This window comes from Tinamus guttatus, unplaced genomic scaffold, assembly GCF_059628265.1.
Source record: "Tinamus guttatus ecotype Peru unplaced genomic scaffold, ASM5962826v1 Tinamus_guttatus_pri_ptg000397l, whole genome shotgun sequence".
In the NCBI taxonomy this organism is placed as follows: domain Eukaryota; kingdom Metazoa; phylum Chordata; class Aves; order Tinamiformes; family Tinamidae; genus Tinamus; species Tinamus guttatus.
Window position 1 is genome coordinate 803,078 of NW_028288931.1, and position 17,598 is coordinate 820,675.

The following is a 17,598-nucleotide window of genomic DNA, read 5'->3' on the forward strand; positions in this document are numbered from 1 at the left end:
GCCTCCGCGAGCCGAGGGGCGGCGGGGCCGGAGCGGGACCGGGGCAGGGCCGGACCGGACCGGGACCGGGACCGGGACCGGGACCGGGACCCGCCATGTGGCCGGCGCTGTGGGCGGCGCTGCGCACGTACGCGCCCTACGTGACCTTCCCGGTGGCCTTCGTGGTGGGCGTCGTGGGCTACCACGTGGAGCGGGGCCTGCGCGGGCCGCCCGCCGCCGAGGAGGAGCGGAGCATCGCGGAGCGGCGCGACGAGCGGCGGCTGCGGGAGCTGGCGGGCACGGAGCCGCTCGGCGGGGACCGGCGCGACGGGAGCTAGCGGCGCCCGCGCCGCTCCGCACGGGACACGGGACACGGGACACGGGACATGGGACACGGGGCCTGGGGATGAGCGCGCCCGGGGCTCCGTGCCCTCCCCGTGCACCTGGACCCCCTCGCGGCACCCGCGTCCCCGCAGCGTTGGCTTCCTCCGCGGTGCGGCCGCAGGAGGGACTCGTGGCTTTCCCGGCGTTCCAGGGCCCGTGTGACGGGGCGGAGGGGCCGCCGCGGTGCTGCCGGTGCCACGGGAGGCTCCCGGGGCTGCTCCGACTCTGCCCGGCCCTGCAGCAGGGAAGAGGCTGCGGGGCCGGGGTCCCCGCGCGGCGCCTGTTTGCGAAGAGGCTGCGACTCGGGCCGAGGCTGACGGGACAGTGTAAAGAGCTGGGCCTTGCACAGAACCAGAACCGCCCCATTAAACTGCTGTGAGCCTGCGGGCCTCTGCGTCGTCCTCTGTGTCGCAGCTGCTGCAAACCCCGCTCGGAGCACGTGGAGGTCCCGCGTCACGGAGCACCGTGCGGGGCCGGGAGCAGCCCCTCGGGAAGGAGAGGGGGCAGCGGCAGCCCCGAGATGTGGCCGGGCCGAGCGAGGCCGCTGTGTCCCGCTGTGTCCCGCTGTGTCCCGCGTCCCCTGGAGCCGTGGGAGCCGAGCGGAGCGCGGGCTGCGCCCTGCCCCGGCCGCGGCTCCCGGGTTATCGCTCGCGCCCGCCTTGTTTTTTCCCCTGGCCTCTGTGCAAGGCCTCGTTGGCGGCCCCAGCCCGGCCTTCCCCTCCGGGGGCCGATAAATCTGCCGTGTCTCGCGCAAAGCCCTGAGCTCAGCAGCCGCCTCAGCACTTTGTGCCGCTCGGGGCTGCTGGCGAGACGGGGCCCTCGGCTTCCCGCGCCTGGCCGGGCTCTGCCCCGCTGACAGCTTTAGAGCCTGCGCCCTGCACGTGCGTCCGGGCCGTCCGCGGGGCTGAGCCGCGCTCCAGCCGGGCCCGCAGGCGCCAGGAGCGGCCCCGGCGCCGGCCACGCGCGTGGGGACCCGGGGACGCTTTGGGGTGCTCTACCCCCGCTGGGGATCGTTTGGGGAGGTATTTGGGATCAGGCAAAGGCCATCCTGGTGCTGCTCCGGCCCTGCTGCCTCCCACTCCAGGGATCGCGGTGCTGCTGGTGCCATCCCTGGGTCCCCAGGCCGCCCCAGTGGCACCGTCCTGTCCCCTTGGGAGCGGCTGACGTGTCCTGTACCCTGAGCCCGCTCCTGCCCAGCCTGGGCCCTGCTGTTCCCTATTGTGCTCCGGGTGGGAATGGGCCCTTCCCTTCCCCCAGGTCGGAAGCGTCTCCCTTTGTCCGCTCCAGACGGGGTGGCTCCGCGGCCGTTTATAGCCCATTGAGCCGCATTGTGGACCGCACTGGCCGGGCTTCCTCCGCGCTCCTGGGCCTTCCTCCCCCTTCCCGAAGGCCGCTGCGGGAATGGTGCTGCCGTGCGGGATGCTGCCTGCTCCACCGAGCAGCACAGCCGGCCCCAGCTGTTCCCTGCGTCCGGCGCTCCCAGTGACTGGTCCCACGCTGAGATCCCGCTGGGACCGGCCGTGATCCCGCACGGAGCCACTGGGGCAGGGGTGAAGCCACTTCCCAGCGCCCACGGGAAAGCGCTGCGGTTCTCCTAAACCCTCAGCGCCGTAAACCCACCCTTCCTCCCATTGAATCCCAACAATGTGCTGCCCGGGAAGCAGGCGCGGGACAAGAATAGGGCCCGCGCGCACGCAGGGCCACAGCGAGCCCCCACGAATGGCTCCTGAAGCGCAAGAGGAAGCTTTATTGAATAAACCCGTCTGGCAAAACCCATTTCCCGGTCCTGGCGCACAATGACCCTCCAGCCGGACCGTGTTGTGTCCCGCAGGGCTCCCGCGCGGCGTGCCTGGCCGCGGGGCAGGGTGGCCCGGCCGGTGGCTGCTCTTGCAGCAGGACTTCCTCAGCTCCAGGGTCATCCCAGCTTGGATCTGCAGAGCCCGGGCAGGAGCGCCGCGGGGCCAGAGCAGGGCCAGGCTGCACGAGCGGGAGGAATGTGACGGGGTGGCCGTGTCTGCAAGGAGCCCCTCTTGTCCCTGCTTCCAGGATGACGTGTCCTGGTCCCAAATCCACACTCCTTGTTCCCTGCTTGCTGCCACCCGGCTTGGTTGTCTCCGCACCCGGCCCCGTGCTTATCCATCCTCCCGTCCATCACTCCGGGTGTGCGGGGCCCAGGTTGCTTTTTCCGGTGGCAGGATGCAGCTCACACACCTGGGCGCGCGGCGGACGTCCGCTGAGCTCAGCGCCCCGGCGCCAGCTGCGCGCGGGGCCGGCCGGCACGCTCCGACCTGGCGCGAGGGCCGCTCCGAGCGCCCTGGCCACGTTCCAGCGCGGCCGCTGGTGCCAGGAGCAGCGCGGGGCGGCTCGGCGGGTCCTGGGGGTGTCCTCGTCCCCATGGCTGGGTCAGCTCCGTGCGAGCGCGCGGGGCAGGTGGGCACGGGGCTGCGCTCACCGCGCAACCCTGGCTGCTCCCTGTGCCGCTGCTCAAGGCGGTTTTCCCAGGCTCCACTTTTGCCCTTTCCCTGAGCCTGTGGGAATCTCCTCCCGCTCCCTGCGAGACCCTTTTCCTGCCGAGCTCCCCGGGTGCTGCTCCCTTGCGCTCAGCACATCCCTGACAGTGCCCCCTGCTCCGATGGGAGCCGCGGATCCGCCACCCTCCGGCCGGGGCAGCCGCACACCCCGGGGTGGGCGCCAGGCTGCGGGTGCCGCTGCCCCCGGGCGAGGAAGCGGCAGGAGGGGAGCGACAATGTCAGGATGCGGGAAGTGGTGGCTGCTATTGAGCTGCTTCCTCCGGCCCCGCCGTTCTCACGCGGGGCCGGGAGGGAGGGGGCCGCACAGCCCGGCCGCCCCGCGCTGGGGGCTGGATATAGCGGCAGGGATGGAGCGAGTTGGGGTCTTCTGCTGTCGCTGTGCCGGGGCGGCGGTGCCGACAGGACGGGATGGCTGGGACACCGGGACGGGACACTGGGACAGCTCCAGGGCCTAGTTTGCTCTTCCCATACAAGGGGGCCCCAGGAGCGAGCGGAGCCATGGGGCAGTGTCCCTGGCTGCTCCCTGCCCTCCGCTGGCACTGCGGGATGGGGAACACGGCTGTGCCCGTGCCCGGCGCGTCCCTGCCCGCCCTCTTCCCGTCCTCCCTGGCAGCCCTGCTCTTCCTGTGAGCAGCTCCGATTTAGCAGCCTGCACTTTCCATGTACTGGGAAAGAGTAAAAATAACCGACCCCCCTTGGTGCTTGGCGAGCTCCCTGGTGCAGCAGCCCCGGCCCTCGCTCCCATCCCTAGGCCAGGCCATGGAGCTTGCACTGCCCGGTGGCCTCGTCCCCAAACCGGTGGGGAAGAGCCCTGTGCACCCCTCAGGGTCCCTGCCCATCCTCTGTGCACCCCACAGGGCCCCCACTGCCCACCCAGTTCTTTCCTCCCACTTTGCTCCCTCTGCATCAACCAAGCCGCGTCTCTTCCCAGCCCTTCGCTTTATTCCAACCCCGGCAGCTGCCGGGAAATGCAGCCGGGTGCACCGGGCAGCAGCAGGACAACCAGGACCGGTGCTGCGGGATGCGCCGTGGGGCCGTTCCCAGGAGGGCAGCGCGGAACCTGTTTACTCAGGAGCTGTGGGAACGGCCGTGCGTGCCGGGCCGCGCCGCTATCTGTCTGCGCGGGGCCGTCGGCCGCCTTATCAGCCCCGAGCGTTTATTTGCCTAAGGGCGGCCGCCCTGCGCGGGGGCAGCGGCGCGGCCCAGACGGGCCCCGCGCTGTTGTTGTTGGCCCGGTGTCGCGGGGGGGCTCCCGGCCGTCTTGTTTTCCACCTTGCAGGGCCGCTCGGGGCAGCGTGACGCTCCCGCGGCGCCAACAAAAATACGAAGCCGGGGCCGGGGAGGAGAGCAAACAAAGTGCTGCCCGGCGGGGAAACGGGCTGCGGGGCCGGCGCGCGGCTGCACCGTTACCTTTCGCTCCGGCGCTTCCTCCCACCCGTGCGCCCCTCGCCCGGCTGCGCCGCTTGTGGCTCTGCTCCGGCCCCTGCGTCCTGCCCTGGGGCCCCTTGTGAGGACCTGCGGGGACAGGGCTGGGGATCCAGGCAGGATGAGCCCTATGCTGCGTCCCCCAGTGCCACCCTCCTTCCCCCAGCCCCCTCTCACCCCAGTTTTGCCCCCATGGAGGCGCTTGGAGCCCCTGTCGCCCCCAGGTTGGAGAACCCCAGCCCGGGATGGGGACTCAGCCCTGAGCTGCTGAACAAGCACCGGGCGCCTCGTGCACCTTTATCTGCAGCTCATTTCCACCTATTATGCAGCCGGGAGCAGCTCCGCGGCCTCTGCAGGGTTTATCTGCACTGGAGCCGGGGCAGGAGGCCCTGGCTGGGCTCTGCATGGGGCTGCGGGGCGCACAACAGCCTCGATGCACCAGGCTGCACCGTGGGGACGGTGTTAATGCAAGGAAACTTTGTGCTTTCAGCTCCCCCGGAGCTGTGTGCAGCCCCCCAGGCTCTCCCTGGCAATGCAACGCACCACAAATCATCATTGTCATTCATCCAATTTTATTTAACAAGTTGCAACAGTCCAAGTCTGGGAGGGGGGATAGAAAATGGCACCAGAAAAGCATCATCCCTCTCCCGGCTTCATGTGGAACAGGCTCCCACTGCAGGAGAGGGCTCATGCACAATAATAAAAAAAACAATAACCCCCCCCCAAACCAGCAGCTGCTGGGCTGAATCCTCCCCCAAAATGCCAGGGCTCGAGGGCTGGGGTAGACACAGCCCCGCTGCCCCTCACACAACTGCACCTTTAAGGCAGAAAACTCCCCGGTCAGGGCAGCAGGTTAAAAATAACTTAGAGTCAGAGGCTGCATGGGAAAGGGCCGGGGACAGGACGCTGGGGCGGGCGGCGCTCCCAGGGCTGCGGAGCCCACGGCCTCCCCAGGGCCCCCGCAGCCTCCGTTCCCCCGGGAGGGAGGCAGCGTCGCTGTTAACCCTCCCGTCACCGCTGGCACCAGTGGCGAGCGCCGCGGTGGGACTGCCCGCTGCTGCGGTCACTGGAGCAGGACGGGGCTGGTGACCAGGACACAAGACGTGATGCTGTCCCAGCCGTGGGTCTCCACGAGGCTGGAGGCAAGAGGTTCCCCCAGCCAATGCTCTGGACACAGCCCAGGAAGCTTCTCTGGGGTCTCCTCATTTATACAGGGAAAAAATTAAGAGAAAAGAGGCTCTGCCCTGGGGCACCGGGGGCCTCATCCGCATCCCGGGAGCTCCAGGTCCCAATGTCTTGCAGCGCGTCCTTGGGGAGCACTACCCGGAGCCCCACGGCCGGCCCGGCAGTGCCGTGAGTGAGAGGGGCCGAGACGGGCGCCCCTCGCCCGGGCTAGACGTACTGCTTCTTGGAGGCCGAGCTGCCGGGCCGGCTGCACAGCTTCTCCGGGGCGTCCGGCACGCGGGCCGCGTACGGGTCCGACAGGGGCCGGCTGCCGCTGCTCAGGGCCAGGTTCTCCTCGTTGTTGAGGTTGGCCCAGTTCTGCTCGCTGGAGAGCTTGTTGTAGGCTTGGTAGGGCGGCGTGTGGCTCTCGGCCATGGGGAGGAAGGAGTAGTGCTTGGGCGGGTAGGGGCTGGGGACCACATCGCTGGCAAAGGCGTCGCGGGCCGGGCTGGTCGGCACCGACCCCTTCTTGATGTTGCCCAACAGGTTCTTGCAGCAGAGGTGGAAGAGCTCTAAGAGGTTGAGGATTAAGGAGATGAGACCCATGACCAGCATGAAGATGATGAAGATGCTCTTCTCAGTGGGGCGGGAGATGAAGCAGTCCACCTGGTGGGGACAGGGGTCCCTCTTGCACACGTAGCGGGGCACCATGGAAAAACCATAGAGGTACCACTGGCCAATGAGGAATCCAGCCTCAAAGATGCTCTTGCAGACCACACTAATGATGTACGTCCACATCAGGGCCCCTCGGATCTTGAGCCGACCATCCTCCGTCACGTAGATCTTGGACATCTTCTTCTCCACCACTGCCAGGGCCTGCTCTATCTTGGGGTCCTTGCTGTGGATGGCGCGGAGCTCGTTTTCCTGCTGCTTCAGCTTCTCCTCCTTCCGGGACAGATAGACAACGTGGCCGAGGTAGATGAGGGTGGGGGTGCTGACAAAGAGAAATTGGAGCACCCAGTAGCGAATGTGGGAGATGGGGAAGGCTTTGTCATAGCAGACGTTGGTGCAGCCCGGCTGCTTGGTGTTGCACACAAAATCCGACTGCTCGTCCCCCCACACGGACTCCCCGGCCAAGCCCAGGATGAGGATGCGGAAGATGAAGAGCACGGTCAGCCAGATCTTCCCGATGACGGTCGAGTGCTCCTGGACTTGGTCCAGCAGCTTCTCCAGGAACCCCCAGTCACCCATCTTCTAGAGAGCTCTGCGTCCCTGGCTGCAGGAGGGAGAGGAGAGAATCAGACCCAGCACCCGCAGCAGCACCTGGCACTCGTGGCCACCCTGGGAGGGCAGTGAGGGGCCATCTGGGCACCCTGGGGCTGGTCAGAGCAGCCCCTGGGAGCAGGGGCCGCCAGGACCCACTTCTCCTCCAGCTTTTCACATCTCCACCCAAGCGCAGAGAGCAACAGGGTGAAGGGCAGAGGAAGCCCAAAAAGCAGCAGCCCTCAGGGCAGGGCAGCCTCTGGGCACCTCCAGGCAGCGGGGACGGTCCCGCAGTCCCGTCCCGCAGCGCAGTCCGGGCCACCAGCCCCACTCACCGTGCGGGAAGGAACGCGGCTCCCGCGGCCTCGCGTCAGCCCTGGCAGCCAGCGAGGCTTCCCCGCATGTCCCCCGAGCCAGCTGGGAGAGAGGAAGCAGCCTTAGCCCTGACCCCTAATTAACTGCTGCCAATTAATGAGCAGAGGTGCCAGCTGGTTTGTTAAAGGGGCAGCTGGCACGGAAAGTCAGGACAAGCAGCGCAGGGTGGTTGACCCTGTGTCCTGAAGCAGAAAGGGGGGTGCCTGCCCCAGCACGCGCCCTGCACCGGTGCAGGTGGCACCGGGAGCACCCAGGAACCTCCTGTGCCACCATCCAGCATCGCGGCCGGGCACCCAGGGTGCCGGGGCCGGGCGCCCGGCGCCGCTCACTCACCTCTGCAGCACGGGCGGGCGCTGCGGAGCGAGCGCCCGGCGCCGGGCACGTCCAGCCTGCGTCTGGCGCGGCGCAGGATGTGAGCAGCCGCGGCCTGGGAGGCTCTGGCCACGGCGGGGACCCAGGGGAGCCCGCGGAGGAGGAGCGCAGGCAGGAAACCCGGGCACCGGGACTTAAAGCGACCGCCGAGCCCCAGGTGTGTGCGGAGCCGGGCCCGCGCGCCCCTCGCTTTCCCTCCGGCCTTTTGGGAAGCCTGGCCCTCCCCCTGGCACTGTGCAGGGAGGGGAAAGGGGCGGCGGGTCCGGAGCGAGCCGGGATCCCCCCCGCGCCTGACGGCCGGTGACGGATGGGGCCAGCGCAGCCTGGAAAAAGGAAGCGGAGGAAAACAAGTTAGCTGAGACTGAACAAATAATAATTGGCTGCGAGCGGGGCCCCGGGGAGCCAAAACTAACAGGGTCCGGGCTGCAGGCCGGGCTGGGGCAGCAGCGCTGCCCCGTAGGGATGCTGTGTCCAGGCAAGGGGATGCAGGCGGCAGCATCACGGGCACTGAGCCCCACGTCCCCAGTGTTCCCGCTGCAGGTTGCAGTCCTGGTGTCACCTGTGCCACGCTGGTGGTCCAGGCGGACCAGCAGCCCGGCATCCTGCACGGGAGCTGCCCTGTGCCCGGTGCGGTGCAGCCTGCGGCGCGCGGCCGCGGGCCGGGCTTTGCCGCGGGCCAGCGCGGTGCGAGCGGCGCGGCGGGCACTGGGTGGTGCTGGAGCCACGTCGCAGCCCCAGCCCCGGCACGGCCCCGAGAACGGCCTGGCCCCGGGGCGAGCCGAGCCGGGCGCACGCGCTGCCCGGGGCTGCACAACTCTGCCCTGGGCGACCGGCCGAGCCGCCCCGGGGGCACCTGGGCAAGGACCGGAGCACGGGCGGCTCCTTGAGCACCTGCTGCTGCTTTACGCACGGGCCGACGCGCGTCGGCTTCACCCGGAGGGCAACCTTGGCCCCGCGTGCAAAGCATCCCGTGTGCATCCACCCCCCAGCATCCCGGGGTGGCCGTAGCCGTCCCGCCGCGCTCGGCTCGTCACCGCGGGGACGGACCGAGGCGACCAGCTCGGGCTTGGGCAAACAGGGAAGAAACTGGGCCAGTGCCCGCAGCCAGCAGGAAGTCACTGGTTCTGCAGCCCCGAGACGTGGCCTTTCCTCCTGCAAGGCAGCACGGGGCTTGGGTGGAGCAGGAGAAGCCTCATTATATCTAATAGAAAATAATTGCACCCCGCATGTGCTCTGGTCACAATAGTAGGGTGCTGTGGAGGCGGGAGCGCGTCTCCCACCGCCAACACACGTCCCCGCCTGTTGTGCTCTGATGGTTGTCAACACCCACAGCCTGACGTCTTCCCCGGTGACACCCTCGGCCCTGGTCTCTCTCCAAAACCACAGATTAAATGGAGCTGCCCCCACCAGGGGCCATGGCTGCTCCCACGGGATGAGGAGCCGGAAACACCGTGCGGCCGGAGCGCCTGCCGGCAGAGCCCTGCACGCTGAGCTGCTTTAGGCCAGATTAAGTGGAAATCATTGGTATTTATTGTAATATTTATCAGAGCTTAGTAAATAATTGATGCTGATCCCTCCTTGATTTCCTTGGGGCTGCAGTGCGTTAGAGCCTAGCGGTGCGTGACGAGCGGGGAAAACACGGAGCCAGCGGCAGGCGCCCGGCCAGGCGGATTCAGGGGCGCTCAAACAGCACCCGGGACCTGCCACCGTCCCGGCTGCCCCAGCTCCTGGGAACCACATCGGATTCCCTTCTCCTTGCCCAGCCATTCCCTCCTCCTTGCTCGGTGTGTCCCTGCCATTCCCTAGCCAGACTCAGCACATAGAGCAGATCCTGGTGTCTACAAACAACGTGACATTTATTGGCCTTTTGGGTACAGAGCTAATGATGCCACTGACGTATGCGCCTGCGGTGGGGAGGGGACGCCCGGTCCTGGCACCGGGGAGGCTGAGGAGCCCTCACGGGGGACATCGACAACGAGGGGACCTGCTCCAGGATGGGCGGTTGCTCCGTGGTTGCTCTGGGCTCTTTAGCACCTTGCAGCCCTGCTCCGGTGCTGGGCAGCTCCTCCTCTGGCCGCAGCGGGATGTGGGCTCCAGCCGTGGCGCTGGCATTCCGGCTTGGCGTCTGGGCATCGGCGACATCCCAACGCGCGTCTCACCTGCGCCTGCCCGGACGCCCTGCTGCCCTTTCCCGGGGCTTTAGTTTGTTGGGTTTTGTTGTTTCTCATGGGCGTGCAGCAGTTCGGGCGCTTGGCAGGTTGGGAAGCTCGGAGGCCAAGGGTCTGGTCCGGGCTGGGCGGCGGGAGGTCACATCTCCTCTTCTCTGTGGAAAGAAGAGACAGGCTCAAGCCCTTGCACCGAGGGGCACCGTGCAGCAGCCCCCCCATCCCTTCCTTGCTGCTCCTGCCTTGGCAGAGGCATCCGCAAACACGGGCTGTTCACTGGGTGGCACCGAGCAGGAGACCTCCCATGGACGTGCTCTCCCTCCCCTTTATTGCCCCGGAGGTCTTGGCTGAAGGGTCTGTTGATGGCATCACTCTCGGCCACCTTGGGGGCTGTTATTTCTGGCACCCACCAAGGCATTTTTTCCTCCCTCTTTCCCTTCCATGACCCTGCCAGATCAAAGTTGAGTTGCCTCAGACCTATTCTGGGGCTTGTTTTCCTTCTCCTCCTGCTTGAGGTGGCATCGGCAGGTGGAGGTCTTGCTGTAGCTGGCGGAGCGCTTGGTGGACTTCTTCCACCTCTGTGCAGTCTGCACTACCCGCTTGAAGATGAGGTAGAAGATCTCACAGACAGTGAGGATGATGCAGATAGAGGAGGCCCCGACCATGAAATAGGTGAAGACTCTCTTCTCGGTCGGCCGAGCGATGTAGCAGTCTACAGTGTTGGGGCAGGGGTCCACATTGGTGCACTTGACTAGCCGCGGCAGGTCAAAACTGTCCCACATCTTGTGAAGGAGGTAGAGGAAGAGTATCTCTATGATGAGCTTGAAGAAGAGGCTGAGCAGATAGGTCCACCACAGTCCACCGTGCTTCTTACCCGTGTTGCTGTAGAGCTTGGGGCAATTCTCCCCGTTCTTCTCCCGGTTCTTCTTCTCGCGGTCTTCCCGGTAGGCCACGTGCATGATGACCAAGAGGGAAGGACAAGTGACAAAGATGAGCTGCAGGGCCCAGAGGCGGATGTGGGAGATGGGGAAGAAGTGGTCGTAGCAGACATTGGTGCAGCCCGGCTGCCGCGTGTTGCAGTCAAAGTCCTTCTGCTCATCCCCCCACACCCGCTCGGCCGCCACCACGTAGACCAGCACGCGGAAGACGAAGACCACGGAGAGCCAGATGCGGCTGAAGGCTGTCGAGTATTTGTTGACCCCACTGAGCAGCGCCTGCAGCGTTTTCCAATCCATGGTGGCTGGTGCTGGTGGCGACCAGAGTCACCCAACCTGGAGGAAGAGCGAGAGAAGCGGCGGGTGAGGACATGCAGTGGGCAGTAACAACGGCCTCCCTCAATATCAGCAGCTCCAGGATTCCTCAGGATCCATAACCTCCCTAACTCCACACTCCCTCGGGGTGCAGGGACCCGTCCTGCACACGTACAATAAACCTGACTGGAGGGTGGCACTGCTGGCTGCTGCGCTGACTCACAGCGACATTTAGGAGTGACTCAAGCCCTTCGCTCTTCCTTCTGATAGAGGCTTTTTAGGAAGTGACGAGGAGCCCGGCGACGCTCCCGCCATGCCCGTGCGGCTCCGGTCGAGCGCGTTGGTTACGTTGGCAGCGAGTCCCCGGGAACAGCCAGGATAAACAGGGGGAGGCCGTGAGCTGGCAGTGGGCCGGGTGGGCTGCATGGGACGGCTAATGCTGCAGCAAAGCAAGGCCTCGAGTGAAAACCAACCCCGTCCTGCAGGGGATGGGGCCGGCCCTGCCCCTGCCGCATGTCTCCGAGTTGCAAAAGCCCTTTTGGGGATATATAGGGACTTTTCCCACCAGGGAAGCACCAGGGATCTCCAGGATCCCAGCCTGCTGGCTGCTGCCATCGCCAGCCCAGCAAGGACCCAGCCTCCTGTTTCAGCATGAGTAAAACGGGGTTAAATTGGGTTCAGTGGGTGGCTGTGCCTGAAGGCAAAACGGAGCTGGGGAATAGGTGCCAGCGAGGAACCGAGGAACCGGCTCGCTCCCTGGCAGGGCGATGCCCCTGGGGAAGCCACACGGAACGGCACTGCCAGGAATGACACATCCCAACGGCAGAGCCTTCCCGCTGCCTGGGAAGCAACAGGTGGAAAGACAATGGCTGGACTGAGAAATATTTTTGCAGTCCATTTGCAATTGCGAGAAGAGTTCAGTTTTGATAGCAACAATCTGCAAAATTCAACTTTTCTCAGTAATTTTTTTAAGCAAATCTTGCAGGACTTTGGAGGTTTTACATGGGAGAAGTGCTTTTCTCCGTTTGCAAGCTGTGCTCCTATTGCTGGGCCACACTGGCCATGTCACCAAGAACAAGCAGTGGCCCCACCGGGCAACGGGAGCAAACAGCCGGTGCCCCGTGGCCAGCACTGCCCAGACACCCCGAGTTGCTGCAGCGGCCCCGGGGGCACGAGCGGGGCCGTGCGGGCGCCGGGGCTCTCGGCGCAGCGCTGTGCACACTCACTGCGCAGGAATGCGCCCGCGCGGGGCAGCGCCGCGGGACGGGGCAGAGCCGCTCCTGACTCACCCGGCAGCTTCCCAGCCTGGGGTGCTGCACATCCCGCTGCGGGTCCCCTTGGCGTGGCCGGATGCCACCCGGCCCAAGCGCTCGGCCCTGGGAATTGCTTTTCGCCCTTCCCGCACGGTGATGGTCCCTCTCCGAGGCCCGCTCCGGCTGCAGCCAATCCACCCCTGCCCTGCAGCCCTGGACGTACCTGGCACCGGCTAGGGCTCCTCGTCCTGCTTACCAGGGCATGGCAGCGCGCTGGCACAGGGCGCGTGGGGTCCCCTGGGTGCTGCGGTCACATCTGGGGAGGCTGCGCTGCCCAAAGCGGCTCTGCAAGGAAGGAGCGGAGCCTCCTGCACTGCCTGAGGCCTCCACGGAGCCCCAGATCCCCCGGGCGCCCTCGCTGCTGTCCTGAGATGCGCCACGAACTGCGGCCTCAGCTACACGCGCCCGGCTCCCGGGGCCGCGCCGGGTGCCACCGCGGTGCTCCGGCCCCTCCGCGCGTCTCTCCTCACCTGCAACCCTCCCGCCTCGCCGCACCGCCCCGTCTGAAACCGGGACTGCTCCTGCCCCGCCGAGCATGCCGCAACGCCGCAGGGCGGGGAGCAATCGCCGCGCTCGCTCTGCCCTTCCCTGCCCAAGCCGGGAGCGGGAGCCGCCGCACGCGGCCAAGGGCTGCAGCCGGGGCTGACGCCACTGCTGGGTCCCACTGGCCTCCACGCGCTCCAGTGCTGCCCCATCCCGCCCGCTCGGGCTGAGCGATCCCTTGTGGCCCCACAAGCTCATCCACCTGCCCTGTGCCACATCCCCAGGGCCGCCTGCCACCCACCTGCCCCACTCAGATTCCAGAGGAGAGCCCGGCACCGTTCCCAGCCATGGATGCGCTGCAGGGCGCCCGGGGAGCCGGGGAGCGCCGTGCCGAGCACCGAGGGAGCGGTGCGCCGGGTTGTGCAAGACCGCGGGCGCCCGGCCCGGCAGCCCTGGCCAACGGCCAACGCCAGAGGCGCCCGGGCTCTCCCTGCAGCCTCCTGCAGCGCCTGGCTCTGTCCCCGCTCCCCGTGGGTGCAGCGCGGAGGTCCCGCAGTGCCCAGGTCTGTCCCGACTGCAAAGGGGCCAGAGCCCGTCTGACCCACAGCACCAACTACGTGGGATCCCCGCGCCGGCCCCAACGTCCCCCACCGACCCGTCCCACGCGGGCTCCGGCGCTACCTGCTCTGCCAGGCGAGCGCTGCAGGGCGGACGCAGGGAGCTCGTGTTTCCAGGAGCGCCGCAGCCTCCCCTTGTTGGGGCTTTGTTTGCAGGGAGCAGGAGCGGGGAGTTTGCTCTTAGTACCGGGGTGAGTCCAGCAAACACTCCCACGGCAGTTATTGGCTCCGCACATGCACGCACATGCTGGGGCCAAGCGCAGGGACGGGTTGAATCCTGCAGCGAGATCCGCTGGGCTGGGATCCTGCTGGCAGCACTTGCAGCTCTGTCTGGCTTGGGGAGCTGTGACGAGCCCGGGGAAAGCCCGGGACATGGGCTGGGTGAAACTTCCTGCCAGGGAATCATCCGAGCTGCCTGTTACCCGGGTTTTGAGGGATCCTGCCCTAATGCTACTTTTGCAGCTGAGCATCGTCTCTGCTTCCTGAAGCAACATGCAGCTCCCATCCCATTGCTTGGAGCTGCTCCTGCACAGGAGCTTCCCCCAGGCTCAAACGAGCAGCAGCAGCGAGCTGGGAAGGGAGCCTGTGAGCAGCAGGACCATCCCAATGGTGCTGGCAGCCCTGGAACTGTTTCTAGAGCAAGATCCAAGATCTGGAACCCTGTGGATGCGGACAGGGCAGGAACTCGTGTCTGTCTACCTGCTGTTTCCCTGACGCTGCCCACCCGGCATGGGCAGGGGTGTTTGCAGTGTGTGCGGCACTTGCAGTGCGCGCTCGTCAGAGACAAGGAGCTGCTCAAACAGACGCCGGACCTTGTGGGTTTTATTTTCTCCAGGAAGTCAAACAGGGTGCAGGTACTTGCTTGGCCTCCCAGTGGGACAGGGACACCCATGTCTGAGGACCAGCTCTGGTGCCAGGAGCTGACCTGCACGTCCACGTCACTTGTCCCCATGCATGAGCACGGGGTGCAGCCCAGGGTGCTGCCCTGGCTGAAGAGGGATTCCGAGCAGACCGGAGCCTCCCTGTGCCCGGGAGCTGCCTGGGTGCATTTTTCTTGCCTATCAGCAGCATCAGGAATTTCAGCTATTTTGCAAAACCCGCGTGGCATGAGAAAGCCTAGGGCTTGGGGGCTGTGACCTGAGAGCCGGAGAAGTGAAGTGGAGCAGGGAGGACAAGGAGCAACGCCCAGGAAGCCGGAGTTCTCCTGAAGCAGCTCTGGCCTCCTCGTTTCCCAGCAGTGATAAAATCGCTCTGATCCCTCCTGCCCTGAAGGGGCCGAGTTTGGGCAGCATTTCGGGAGGGGACGTGTCCCCGGCTCGACCCCTTGGGGCATCCTGGCGCTGGCCCCAGCCTGCAGCATCGGAGCACAGCCCCAGCGGGCCCTTTTTGGGCAGATTTCCCCCGAGGCACCTGGGTGGGGACAAACCCCCGGGGCTGCCGCATGCCGGCCGTACTGGGGTGCCCCAGCCAAGGCTCGGGGTTGTGCCTATCTGTGGCTTTTCCCCGTGCCTCCCCTCTGCACATGGAGCCGGTTGTGGAGACCCCCAGGCCTGGCTCCTGCTTTATCCGGTGTGGATGCAAGTCCCCGGTGCCCTTGCGAATGCTCAGCCCCCGCAGCGCGTTTTTGGGGCCCAAGTTGAGCTCCTTCATCATGGAAATAGTTGAGCAACAGGGCTCTTGTCTGCCAAGTGCCGGTAGGAACCAACCTCTCAAGGGCTCCTCAAGAGGGTCCCGCGCAGGCGCTGCAGGACCGAGGCGCTTTGGCAGCTCCAACTCGCCGCCTTTGACCTCCTGCCCCGTGGGGAGGACAGATCTAGTGATGTTAAAATGCCCTTTTGCCCAAATTCAAGACTTTCTTCTCCCAGGGAAGGGCCTCCTGGGCCAATGCAAACTGCAGGGGGATGATGCAAGGGCTGGAAAATACCATCCTTTTACTGTAGCTTTCCCCAACTCTCATTGCTTTAACAGTGCCACCCATGAACCAAATGCCACGCGCTCCAGGGAGACCTTCCAGCCTCCAAGCCCACAGTGATTCCCACAGCACCGGCCGGGGCAATTCCAGCTCCTTTTGGACCCTGCCGCCGTTCCCGGCGCTGATGCCGGCTGGTATGAGGTGCCCCGAGCCGCGCGGCGCCTCCGCGACGCTCGCTGCGAGTGAGATGAGAACGACTCTGGCGAGGAGCAACCGGCCTGGTGGGTCCTGCGATGGGTCCTGCTGCCGCCGCCGCTTTGATGCGACGGAGCGGGGGCGGCCGGAGGGCGCTGGACCGGGCTGCGGGGGACCCCGCGGGAGCTGCTGGGAGAGGATCCTCTTGACCAACCTCGCTGCACGGAACAAACAACCCAACCCTGCTTTAGGTCGGAGGTGATGGCCCAAAAACCGCCTGCAGCCTCCGGCGCTGCAGGTTTCGGCAGGGAAAATTCCCACGTGGATAACGCAAGAGCCGCGGCTGAGAGCAAGGACGGCAAGAAGCTGGAGATGACAACAGCCTCGCTTAGGAGACACGTGAGAAAACCCACTGCAAGCTTTGGGGAGCACTTGGGCAGCCGCTTCCAAACAGCTCCCTCTTCTCTATCCCCCAGCAGACCGGACTCGTGCCCCGCTCCTTGCGGGGGTCCGGGCAGCCTTCCCGCGGCCGGGACCCCCCTCTCTGCCCCCTTGGCCAGCAGGGCTGCTGGCCCACGTGGAGCGCGAGCCGTGGCACCCGCGACAGATCACGCTGCGCGCGCGGATGTTTCTTGTGAGTGCATTTGCCATGAAATTATTGTTAATTATTCATCACGGCTAATGTTCAGTTACTGTTGATGGCCCTAGAAATTGCAGTGAAGCCTGAGTCACGGAAAAACAGGCCTATTACAGCAATAAACGGACCATATTCTGCTATTCCACGTTATTGTTTAATCGATGGTTGGGGTGTTTTCCCTCTCCTTTCCTTGGCTGTTTGGCTGGGGTGTTTTCCTGAGGCCTTGCAGTGGCAGCCACCCACAGCGGGTTCGAGCTGCCTCTCCTGGGTGTCCCCTGCGCCGGGCACGTGGGCGCTGCCTCTGCGGGCGAGCTCCTCGCTGCCTTGCAAAATTTGCAAACCAAATCCCTTTGCCAAAAAAATTGTGGAAATCTAATGGGGCATGGAGAGCCCTCGAAACCCAACGTACCCCTTCTCCTGCCGGGAGCGGCGGGGAGGCTGGTGGAAGGGGTCTCGCAGCCCCTGCGTGTGCCCGGCACGATGCCCTGGAGCAGGAGCTGGTGACCCTCCCCGGGAAGGGGGCTCCAACACCCCCCCAGGACCCCAGCGAGCGGCGGCTCCAGCCCCGCGTTGCCCTCGTGCTAGGCGAGAACCTCTGGGTCCTGGGGGGCGCTGGTGGGGACGGGGGCTGTGGCGGGTTTGTAGTCGGCGCCCTGGAAGACCGGCCCGCCCGTCTCCGCGAGGGGCTCGGTGCAGCGCGGGCAGCGGCCGCCGCTCTCCCCGCTCCGCGCGCCCAGGCGCTCGCGGCAGCGCTTGCCCACGAGGTAGGCGGCCTCGACCAGGCTCAGCGCCACGCACACGCAGGCCGTGACCACCATGAAGAGCGTGAAGATGTTCTTCTCGGTGGGCCGGGCGATGAAGCAGTCCACGACGTTGGGGCATGGCGGGAGCTCGCACTTCACCACGTGCGGCAGCGCGTAGTTGCGGTAGAAGCAGTGGAAGATGTAGAGGAAGGCCACGTCCACGGCGGCCTTGAAGATGAGGCTCAGCAGGTAGGTCCACCACAGGCCTCCGCGCTTCTTGCCAGGCTCGAAGTGGACGTGGCGGCCGTCGTCGCCATTGGCGCGGCGCCGCTGAGCCTTGGCCTCCCGGTAGGACACGTGCATGAGGACCAGCAGGGAGGGACACGTCACCAGGATGAGCTGCAGGGCCCAGAGGCGGATGTGGGACACGGGGAAGAAGTGGTCGTAGCAGATGTTGCTGCAGCCCGGCTGCCGCGTGTTGCAGTCAAAGTCCTTGTGGTCATCGCTCCAGACCCGCTCAGCCGCCACCACGTAGACGAGCAGGCGAAAGATGAAGACCACGGAGAGCCAGATGCGGCCGAAGGCTGTCGAGTACTTGTTGACCCCGCTGAGGAGCCCTTGGAAAAACCCCCAGTTCATGGTCCACCAAACCCGTCAGCTAGTCTGGCAAGAGAGAGAAAGAAGAGTGGCAAAAACTGCCCCTAAAACAGCAAAATCCCTGCAGGCAGCGTCCAGCGGCCCGGGCCGATCCTCTAGCACCAGGCTCGGGGTGCGAGTGGCCTTGGGGACC

General features: G+C 65.9%; 4 protein-coding genes across 4 annotated transcripts; 1 reads left to right on the plus strand and 3 right to left on the minus strand.

Annotated features, from left to right (window-relative positions):
- The first annotated feature begins 62 nt into the window (after window positions 1-62).
- On the plus strand, window positions 63-317 carry SMIM12 (small integral membrane protein 12). Its single transcript, XM_088530968.1, has one exon. The coding sequence runs from the start codon at window positions 96-98 to the stop codon at window positions 315-317; it is 222 nt and encodes a 73-aa protein (XP_088387094.1). The 5' UTR covers window positions 63-95.
- A 5,370-nt stretch (window positions 318-5,687) lies between these two features.
- Window positions 5,688-6,747, minus strand: GJA4 (gap junction protein alpha 4). Its single transcript, XM_010223694.2, has one exon. The coding sequence runs from the start codon at window positions 6,732-6,734 to the stop codon at window positions 5,712-5,714; it is 1,023 nt and encodes a 340-aa protein (XP_010221996.1). The 5' UTR covers window positions 6,735-6,747; the 3' UTR covers window positions 5,688-5,711.
- Window positions 6,748-9,770: 3,023 nt separating this feature from the next.
- Window positions 9,771-10,893, minus strand: GJB3 (gap junction protein beta 3). The gene is made up of 2 exons (XM_010223696.2): window positions 10,136-10,893; window positions 9,771-9,816 (listed from the first exon to the last, which is right to left on the minus strand). The coding sequence occupies exons 1-2, from the start codon at window positions 10,891-10,893 to the stop codon at window positions 9,801-9,803; spliced, it is 774 nt and encodes a 257-aa protein (XP_010221998.2). The 3' UTR covers window positions 9,771-9,800.
- A 5,753-nt stretch (window positions 10,894-16,646) lies between these two features.
- Window positions 16,647-17,447, minus strand: LOC104576321 (gap junction beta-5 protein-like). Its single transcript, XM_010223698.2, has one exon. It carries the CDS (start codon window positions 17,445-17,447, stop codon window positions 16,647-16,649), a length of 801 nt encoding a protein of 266 aa, XP_010222000.2.
- Between the last annotated feature and the right edge of the window lie 151 nt (window positions 17,448-17,598).

Excerpts from the sequence above, each read along its gene's own strand:
- SMIM12 (XM_088530968.1), top strand. The coding sequence starts at position 96 with ATGTGGCCGGCGCTGTGGGCGGCGCTGCGCACGTACGCGCCCTACGTG.
- GJA4 (XM_010223694.2), bottom strand. The coding sequence starts at position 6,734 with ATGGGTGACTGGGGGTTCCTGGAGAAGCTGCTGGACCAAGTCCAGGAG.
- GJB3 (XM_010223696.2), bottom strand. The coding sequence starts at position 10,893 with ATGGATTGGAAAACGCTGCAGGCGCTGCTCAGTGGGGTCAACAAATAC.
- LOC104576321 (XM_010223698.2), bottom strand. The coding sequence starts at position 17,447 with ATGAACTGGGGGTTTTTCCAAGGGCTCCTCAGCGGGGTCAACAAGTAC.